This window comes from Trachemys scripta, chromosome 6 (genome assembly GCF_013100865.1).
Source record: "Trachemys scripta elegans isolate TJP31775 chromosome 6, CAS_Tse_1.0, whole genome shotgun sequence".
Lineage (NCBI taxonomy): Eukaryota > Metazoa > Chordata > Testudines > Emydidae > Trachemys > Trachemys scripta.
In genome coordinates this window covers 53,693,443-53,703,594 of record NC_048303.1, presented here as the reverse complement: position 1 = coordinate 53,703,594, position 10,152 = coordinate 53,693,443, and the positions used below count along the sequence as shown (strand labels likewise).

Below are 10,152 nucleotides of genomic sequence, written 5' to 3'. Positions count from 1 at the left end.
CTTCGGCTCTGTTTAAGAGCCGGGCTGCCCGACTGCTACCGGCTTCGGGCAGCCCCCGTGCCTCCGGACCCTGCGCCGCCGGAGCCCGGGAGGGGAAGTGCCCGGCCGGCGGCTGGGGTCCGGAGGCAAGAGGGCTGCCTGAAGCCCATAGCGCTCGGGCAGCCCGGCTCTTAAACAGAGCCGAAGAGTCGGGGAGGAGCAGAGCCGCCATTTTCCCGGACATGTTTGGCTTTTTGGTGATTCCCCCCGGACGGGGGGTTGACTGCCGAAAAGCCGGACATGTCCGGGAAAAAGAGCACGTATGGTAACCCTAGGTTACATGGACTAGTTACTTTCAAAACTGATTGATAGTGTTTAGGATTTTTCCACACATTTAACCTCACTACCTGAATATGAAAATGAAGTACATTACACAGACATGCAACAAGCTCTTAAAATTAAGCTTCTGTACTTACAGGAAACAGTGGAGGGGGCTTGAATGCTACTTCAGGTAGCGTTTCACCTTTGGCAAAGCCAATAGCCTCGACGTTGAAAGTAAATGCAGCACGTCCTCTTCCTTTCCCTGACCCAGCCATTTGGAGTTACTAAAAATATTACACCCTTTGTTAGATTCTAGTTGTATCACAAAAAATAAAGCCAAAATTAAGATGGAAAAAAGTCAAGGACTAAGAAAAGGTATTTTTTAAATTGCAAGAGTCATACCAATTGTGATCTCCAGCTTGGAAAAAAAATACTTCTGTCTAGAAATCAAACTGGACTCAAGACTCCATTTTTCGTTTTTAATCAAAACTGTGAGGCTGTTTTAAAACTGAGAACTTAAAAAAGATGAGAACACGTGTCAGCCAGCCCCGCCGCCGGCTACGCTGCCGCAGCCCGCAGTGTGTCGGGGCGCCGCGCAGGCTCCTCCTGGGGGGCGGTGGCCTCGCAGTGCGGGGCTGTGTGCGGCCCGGCATGTCGGCGCTGGAGTGGTTCGCGCACAAGCCCCTGGGCGGCGGCATCTACTGGATCCAGGAGCGGTTCTACGAGTCCGGCAACCGAGCCAACATCTGGCTGGTGCGGGGCTCGGAGCGCGACGTGGTGATAGACACCGGCCTGGGGCTACGCAGCCTGCCCGACTACCTCCACTCGGCAGGGCTGCTGGGGCCGGGCGCCGGGCCCGGGGAGGCGGAGGCGGCGGGCGGGGGCAGGAGGCCGCTGCTGGCCGTGGCCACCCATGTACACTTCGATCACGCGGGCGGGCTGCACCAGTTCGACGAGGTGGCGGTGCACAGCGCCGAGGCGGGCGCGCTGCTCCGCGGGGACAACTACGAGACTGTCACCTGGCTGTCGGATAGCGAGGTGGTGCGGCCGCCTAGCCCCGGCTGGAGCGCCCGGCAGTTCCGAGTGCAGCCCGTGCAGCCCACCCACATCCTACAGGAGGGTAAGGGACAGGCGGGCAGCCCCGCTCCGCCGGGGGGCGGGATGTGTGTGAGGGAGAAGAGTGGGGTCTTCATGCGGCGGGGAGGGTGAGCGGGGCAGAGACGGCTCCATAGGGCACGTGAGCTGGCGTCTTTATAGGGGTGTGTGTAAGGCGGGTGGGATGGGCTGAGTTGTGTCTGTTGGGCATGTATGCGTGCGTGTGCTTGCACACACGAAGAGGTTGAGCTGGACGCTTGTGTAGGTTACCAGCACCTACGTATCTGTGTGTAAGTAAAGTGGGGCTAAGAGGGTGAGTTGTGCATCTCTGTAAGGCAACAGGATGTAGGTGCATCAGTGTGTGTTGTATCTGTATAGTACATTTCTACACTGATACCCAGCATGTGTATGCCTGGAGAGATGGGCTCAGGAGGTTCACCTGCATGTGCGTGCCTTACTGTGCGTGTTTCGGGGGTATAAGAAAGTATATCTGTGTGAGACTGTGTGTCTGTACTACTGTATGTGGGAGGTGTGCATATGCTGTGTTTGCGTCTTTAATACACATCCATGTGTGCACATCTGTTGTTTACCTGCATCCAGGGCTGGCTCCAGGCACCAGCCCTCCAAGCATGTGCTTGGGGCGGCACCTGGAGGGGGGCGGCGCTCACCCGGGGAGAGCGGGGCCACAGCTGGGCTCGCCGCCCTCCCCCCGGCGCTCTGGCTGGCTGGGGAGAGCGGGGCCGCGGCTGGGCGCACCGCCCTCCTCCCGCCGCTCCCCTGCGGGGGGCGGAGGGAGGCTTTTTTGCCTGGGACAGCAAAAAAGCCAGAGCAGGGGGCCGGCCCTGCCTGCGTCAGTTCACCTGTGTTTAGTGCTACTAGATTAAACATCAGCTTATAAACAGTGCATCATGTTTATATGTATCTAAATATATACTTAACGTTTATAGTGTTAGTATATTGTACGGCACTCGAATATAAAACATTTTTTTAATATAAAGGGCATCAGTGGATATGATGATATGTTGTATCTGTGGTGTTTTCATATATGTTTGTACTACATATAGTAATCAGTCAATTTATATGAAGTGAATCATATATAATGCATCAGGATGTATGTTTATGGTGCATGTCTATATAGTGCCTGTGAATCAGTGTACCTCAATTTCAGCTAAAGGGCTAGATTCTCTGCAGCCTTGGCTTTGTCAGTCTTCTACACCTGTGCAAAGGTGTAAAATGCTAATAGCAATATGAGTCTGAGAGAATTCTGATTTTGGTATTGTTTTACACCCCCTTTTCACATGAATGACTGCACAGGGTGCAGGGTAGTGGAGAATCAGGTCTGTGGTTTACTAAAGGAAATTATTTTTATCAGCTGAATAAGGCAAAAAATATTCTTCCACGTCTGTTACAATTCTGACTTTCCTGCATACCTCTGGGGAACAGAGGGAAAAAATTATAATGCTCCTCTTTGATCTAACCAGATCCTATGGGGAGCAAGCTGCTGATAACACTGCCAGGAATGGTGTCACCTCTCAGTTTTGGCTCTTCTGTTACAGGAAGTCTTTTCACTGAGGGTGAATAGAATCTGGATCTAAGGCGAGAATTGTCTATCAGTCACCAATAATTTGGAGATGATGTGATGATGCATGCTTCCATCATGTACAGCAGGGGTAGTCAAGGCAGCCCCGGGGGACAAAACTGGATTGTCAGATGCTTTTGAACAGATTGCAAAATCTTTTCATTTACTACTTATTTTCATTACTGGTTTTGTATTATTTTCTCTGGAGTCTGGACCTTGACTATACCTTGACCAAGAAATTTGGACCTTGACAAGAAATAATTGATTACCCTAATATACAGTTTCATGATGGAAGTAATAATTCAACATTATCTGTTAATATGAAAATTTCATGGTGAATTTTCTTTCAGAATTTCTTTTGACCTGTGTTAGCTTTTGTATTTGGAGTTTGGTTTGTTAGTTGGATGGGCATTGGAATTGACTTACAGATAACAAAAGTGGGGAAGATCTGAGATTCCGAAGGCTCAACTCCCCCTCAATTATTTTATACTGAGGGCTGGTCCACACTAAGCCCCCAGTTCGAACTAAGATACGCACCTTCAGCTACGTGAATAACGTAGCTGAAGTTGAAATATCTTAGTTCGAACTTAAAGGTACTTACCGTGGGTCCACATGCTGCAGGCAGGCTCCCCCGTCAACTCCGCCTACTCCTCTCGTGGAGCAGGATTACCGGCATCGACGGCGAGCACTTCCGGGATTGATTTATCACGTCTAGACAAGACGTGATAAATTGATCCCAGAAGATCGATTGCTTGCCGCCGAACCAGCGGGTAAGTATAGACGTACCCTGAGAAATCTCCCTCTATTGCATTAACAATATGATTAATAGGTATACCTATATCTTCCCCCCCATTGATCTCAGAGCAAAGGAAGCGAATTTAGCTTTATTCCTTTCTCAGCGGCAAAGAAAACTGATAGAGAATATACAGTGAAAAATAAGGTTTCAAATCTGTGATACACTATATCACAGATGATTGTCAGTTAGGATTATTCTCCTGATGAGGCTTGTTTGGGCTGCGACCTTCATTTTGAAAGAAAATGGAATCTAACCAGATGAAAAGAAAGGAGCTGGTAAATATCTGAAACCAGGGAGGCTTTTGAGTTGCATACTTCAGCCTACTGGTAAGAGAGCTAGTTATAAAACAAATGTGTATATGAAAATAATTAAAATTGGGGATTGATTTCTCCTTATTGTAAGCAATAGTTTAAAATTTTGAAAGTGTTAAAATTGTAATAAATTATGTTTAGTTGGATTGTTGTGCTGCCCCGTCCACTTTAGCAATAAAAACCCTTTATTTTTGGAAAGTGGCGAGTGGTACAAGGTTGGGGAAGTCAACTTTTAGCTGTGTAATCACCTGTTGACTACACTGTCTAGCCTTTTCTTATTCTATACCTATTTATAATCCCACTTAGTATAAATTATTCAGTTTCAACTGTTTTTCCTTGTCTTGTCTGAAATTGTTGTTAAAATGTGAACACTTCTCTTCTTCCTCTATTTGAATGATTTTAGTTTTAATATTAATAGATACCATTCTCTTTTTAAGAAACCAATTCCGTGGTATTTGGATTATTTGAACTCCTTGGTCCTAGAACTGTTTGTGATAACCTCCATGCTGATTCTGTGCCTTATGAAGAGTTGTGTTGTTTGTTGATTTACAAGAGCTGGATTGCAGATTTAAAAGAAACAAAACATTAGAAGCTCTCTGTAAAGTTTATTACACTGTATACAGATACGAGAGTATAGTGAGGCAAATTAAGGGTCTTACCAGTTCAGAGTCTCAGGGCAGGTCTACACTTAAAACATTGCAGCAGTTGGAAACCTTAACTCTGATTTTTCTGAAACAGCATCAATTTAGCCATTTTACGTGTATGTAGTACTTTGCCTTGATGTTTGTATGTGTAAAATAGCACTGTTGTTGTTGGATAACAAATGTATACCATAATATACAAGGTAAGCAACAAGGCAGAGTTAACATTGTTAGACACTTTAGCTCTGAATTTTGTGACCTATGTAATTTATCAGCCCTAACAATTAATTGAGGTTAGTTTTTTCCATGCATCCGAAGAAGTGGGCTGTAGCCCACGAAAGCTTATGCTCAGATAAATTTGTTAGTACTCCTGTTCTTTTTGCGGATACAGACTAACACGGCTGCTACTCTGAAATTAGTCATATGTAATCTCTCAGACTACTAATGCCACTTTAATTTGTTCATCCTGTCTAAAATTTCACTGATTTTTAGCCTAAATAGTCTTTGTTTTATCCTTGCGTTTTTTTGTTGCTACCCTCCTGGTGTACTTAATTTTCTTCAAGCCACTCTGATGATTGCGCCTTAATTCGGCAAGTGCTTTCCTCCTCTTTGAATTCGGGCTGTTACATGCTGTCCGTTTCTTTAGCCTCTTCTTTAAATTTTCTTTCTAGTATGATGTTATTTTGGGTCTGGGAAGCCCATTGGAGCACTTCACAGCTCCAACTTCCTCATTGCCACGATCATCTGGTTCACCACTTTGGCTATTCTGTATCTTCTATATAAAATTATCAGTGTTCATGCTATTAAACTATTATCTAGGCCTTCCATACATATCCTCAAAAGGGAGTTTGGCTAACACCAATAGTCCCCCGAAAAACTTGAAACTACCTAACTGGGTAGCAAATTTTCACGTAGAGACAATACTATTTCCCTATGCTATGCACCGGGTAGTCAAATCTGCATTGAGTTTTAATGTTGTGATATTGGTGAGATCTCAAACCTTTGGCCTGGCATAGCAGCAGTGATAAGTAGGGCCCTATCAAATTCATGGCCATGGAAATCTAGTCTACCCCAGGAAATCTGGTTATTGTAAGTTTGTCACGGTATTGCCACCCTTACTTCTGTGCTGCCTTCAGAGATGAATTGCCAGAGCGTGGCGACTACTGGCCCAGGAACTGGGTTTTGTTCCAGTTCAAGCCACCAAACAAAAATAACGGTTCGATTACTGGTTTGAGCCAGTTCAAATAAAATTTTAGTTTCAGTGGAAATAAATTTAAAAAAGAGTTCAAACTTAAAATGGAAACTCTTTTGAATTTTGACCATTTATTTATTTTTTAACTTTAACTTTACATGCATTTTCCTAGTGGTTTTGCGTTGTCAACTAAACAGTTTTTTTTTAAATCAACAATTTGTTTGAGAGAACTAAAATAATATCTTCTAATATTTGCCCATCCATATTGGATCTTTTCAGTGAAAGGATAAGTTGGGCAACTGGAGGGGGAGCTGCTGCAATGTTGGGGATGGGTGGGAGGAGGCCTGGCTAAGGGGGAGAAGGGTTGGGTAGCCATTAACTCTCTTCAAGTACAAGGAAAAAGGTATTGTTAACTTCTGGGACCAGGGATCATTCCACATCTTCTCTCCCCAGTGGGAAGTCTCAGAGATGGACCTTCTATCATTCTTTGGATCCACTGCTTCCACATGTGTTGTGCAAGCAGTTCCTAAGCTTCTCATCTTCCTTCCCACTCTTGTAGGCCTCATTTTGGTCTTGTTATACTGAGGCATGCCTTCAGGTATGCCTATTTGTTACTTTATAAAACAAGACAAGATAAGATCACAGTAGTTTTTTAATATTAAGCCTAAAAAAAATATGAAACCTTTATTTTAACCAGAAACCCAAATAATTATTTTAAAGTTCAAGTTCAGTAGGTAGGACAAATTCATGGTTCAGGTTTGGTTCTAGTTCAGGTAAAAATACTGGTATGAACTGGTTCGTCGGTTCCCATTCGATTCCCTGGCTAGGACTAGATGTTTTGTAATTTCTCCTTAGTCTTTGGATTACCTCGTGCATGATGGCGTGTTAAATATCCTTCTTATTTTAAATTAGCTTCACCACAGTCATTATGTAGGTCCTGTATCATGTTTGCCATCCTTTAGGTTGTGGAAGATGATGGAATTTCCTTTAGAATTAGTTAATATCACTCTTTAATCAGCAGCTTTTATGGAGGTATTTGTTGAAGTAAGTCCTGACTATGAGAGCAGGGACAGACTAGGCTTTGAAGCTGTAAATCTTACTTTTAACCACTTCTTTTAAATTAACTAGAGATTTAAAAAAAAAATGAATAGAAAATCAACGTTCAAATGCTGAATTAGCTATATTGTCTGACCTGTTCTACATCATCAACCTGAGCTTCTGCTGAAACTATCAATGCAATGGCTATTAGTGATAGTGAAACAGATCTTAAAAATTTGTTTTGAATATGAACTAAAATATGACTACTCCAACTTTCCTTTAATTTCGTATATCTTAGTCAATACTGGTATTCTCAAAAGTAGTATATTTGGGAGCCAATTTTGCTTCCATTGTAATCATGTACATTGTTCTGTCACTGCAGATCTCAAAATAACTGTGTTGGAGTCCAGAGAGATAGCTAAATAACAATAAATTTTGAAAGACCATAAAATCCTCGGTATTAAAAATGCAGGAGAAACCGAAGTTGGGAAATCAGTAGATTTTTAGAATGTATGTTTCTTTCTGCCCAAATTTCTTCATAGTTCAGATCACCTGATTAAAAATTAAGTCCCATTCCACATTTTCTTTCCAATGTTTGGTCTTTTTAGAGCAGGGGTCGGCAACATTCGGCACGCGGCTCGCCAGAGTAAGCACCCTGGCGGGCCGGGCCAGTTTTATTTGCCTGTTGACGCGGTAGGTTCGGCCGATCGCGGCCCCCACTGGCCACGGTTTGCTGTCCCGGGCCAATGGGGGCGACGAGAAGCCGCGGCCAGCACATCGCTCGCCCGCGCCACTTCTCGCTGCCCCCATTGGCCCAGGACGGCGAACCGCGGCCAGTGGGGGCCGCGATCGGCCGAACCTGCCGCGTCAGCAGGTAAATAAAACTGGCCCGGCCCGCCAGGGTGCTTACCCTGGCGAGCCGCGTGCCGAAGGTTGCTGACCTCTGTTTTAGAAGATATATAATTTGCTTACTGCATAGATCTCTGTATACACTTTGGTTTTGGCTTACAATGCATAATAAATGCATATATTTTCCCTTAATATATTTAAATCTGTAGGGGACGTAATCAACCTTGGTGACCGACAACTGACTGTCATGCATATGCCTGGTCATTCAAGAGGAAGTATTTGCTTACACGACAGAGATCAGAAGATATTGTTCAGCGGAGATGTTGTTTATGATGGATCGATGATTGACTGGCTTCCCTACAGCAAGATAAGTGATTATGTCACAAGTTGTGAGCGTCTTATAGAATTAGTGGACAGAGGTCTTGTGGAGAAGGTGCTTCCAGGGCATTTTAACACCTTTGGAGCTGAAAGGCTATATCGTTTAGCTTCCAACTACATTTCAAAAGCTGGAGTTTGTCACAAAGTTTCTACCTGTGCCATGAGGTCCATTGCAAGTTTAGCTCTTCATGTGACAAATTCTAGAGTCACCTCTTAGTGTCGGTTGTTTTTGTCAATATCAAACCAAACTATTGTAAAACCAAATGGCTTGTGAGCTAGTGTTGATAGAAAGCAAACAAAAGCAGTGTGTGTTATTAAAGAAAAAGCAGACTGATAATGAATGAGTCATAAAGATTCTTATTTTTGCTTGCTTTTTTATTTTATAAAATTAACTTCAGCTATAGCTATGCAAAAGCTACTATCTATCTTTTCTTTCTGTTTTTCAAGGCATGTTTGCACATGATTTATGAATGCCATTAGACTGCAGTTTGAAATATATTGTTTTATTTTTGATATTATTCTGATGGATATGTATGATATGCCAAAATGAAAAGTTTGACATTTATGCCTGAAACTTAACTGTTTTTATGTGATGTTAGGTTAAAGGCTCAATTTGTGTTTAAAGTGTATTTTTAAAATGGCTGAAATGTAATTTAGCTGTTAGTGCTATATTTGAAAAGATAGCTGTAACACTCCATTGTCCTATTATAAATACTGAATTCAACGTCCAGTACATTGTTTATTACTTTTAAGTGAATGTAACTTGAACTGTTTACTATTTGTTTATAAACTATTTCAGTACATATTGTTGCTTTTTGAAGAAGTAAAGTGCATTACTTTTGAGTCTGTTGTTCCTAAAACAGATTAAATGCATCCATGAAAATTGCTAAGACATATAATCATTTCTTCATTAAAATTGAAGTGTTATTTTAAATGATGTTAAACAAGTTAGTTTATATGTGCATAATTATTTAACAATTTAAATGGACACTGTCTGATTATTTTTATATTTTACCTTCCTAACAAGTTTGACAGTTTTGTTTTCAAATTTTGTTTTTCCAGTTTAGCAAATTTATTGTATCCACGATGTTTAAGTGGAGTTTTAAAAATTAACCTACTACTTTGTTTGCAGTTGACTTTATACGAAGAGATGGTTTTATGTGATCATACCAAACTATATTTTGGGCTCTATTCAGAAGAAAATATCTATGGCCTTTCTGACCTAACATAAATTTTGGGAGAAAGAATGGTCTGCTATGGAAACTACTCACAAATTAATAAGCATTCTTGCCCAGAAGTTATGGAAGTGAAGATCTTATGTAAATCATCTCTCCTCTTGTGGCTGTTTACTTCATATATTCTTCACCAAAAGCAGCACTACAAAGAGTTTAATAAAAGCATGACACATTTATTTAGATTTTAACAGTGCCTATTTAATGTAAGCTGAAGCAAAACTGTAAGTGGGCAGGACAGATCCACTAGACCAGGGGTCGGCAACCTTTCAGAAGTAGTGTGCCGATTCTTCATTTATTCACTCTGATTTAAGGTTTTGCGTGCCAGTAATACATTTTAACGTTTTTAGGTCTCTTTCTATACATCTATAATATATAACTAAACTATTGTTGTATGTAAAGTAAATAAGGTTTTTAAAATGTTTAAGAAGCTTCATTTAAAATTAAATGCAGAGCCCCCCCCGACCGGTGACCAGGACCTGGGCAGTGTGAGTGCCACTGAAAATCAGCTCACGTGCTGCCTTCGGCACACGTGCCATAGGTTGCCTACCCCTGCACTAGACTGTGGCTAGTCAGAGGACAGGTTAGCAATTATATGTTCTGTTTTTTTGTTTTTTTTTTGGGGGGGGGAGGGGATGTTTGAGGAAGAAATCTAAATTCCTTTATGTGATTATGTGAAGGAACGTTTACTGTGGATGATAATTCTTCCTGAACTAACTTCAGTCATGAAGCTATTTAACT

General features: G+C 42.3%; 2 protein-coding genes across 4 annotated transcripts in view; one reads left to right on the top strand and one right to left on the bottom strand.

Moving 5' to 3' along the window:
- Window positions 1-848, bottom strand: part of POLR3G (RNA polymerase III subunit G) — a 15,347-nt gene extending 14,499 nt beyond the window's left edge. For 2 of the 3 annotated variants that reach the window (XM_034773164.1, XM_034773166.1), the window contains exons 1-2: window positions 703-846; window positions 456-584 (exon numbers count right to left, since the gene is read on the bottom strand). In XM_034773164.1, the coding sequence (XP_034629055.1) occupies window positions 456-575 (120 nt within the window). In that variant the 5' untranslated portion in view covers window positions 576-584; window positions 703-846. Of the gene's footprint in view, window positions 1-455 lie in introns of all 3 variants that reach the window. The other variant, XM_034773165.1, reaches the window with a different exon arrangement.
- A 17-nt stretch (window positions 849-865) lies between these two features.
- MBLAC2 (metallo-beta-lactamase domain containing 2) lies at window positions 866-9,487 on the top strand. Its single transcript, XM_034773163.1, has 2 exons — window positions 866-1,420; window positions 8,011-9,487. Exons 1-2 carry the CDS (start codon window positions 952-954, stop codon window positions 8,394-8,396), a joined length of 855 nt encoding a protein of 284 aa, XP_034629054.1. The 5' UTR covers window positions 866-951; the 3' UTR covers window positions 8,397-9,487.
- The last annotated feature ends 665 nt before the right edge of the window (window positions 9,488-10,152 follow it).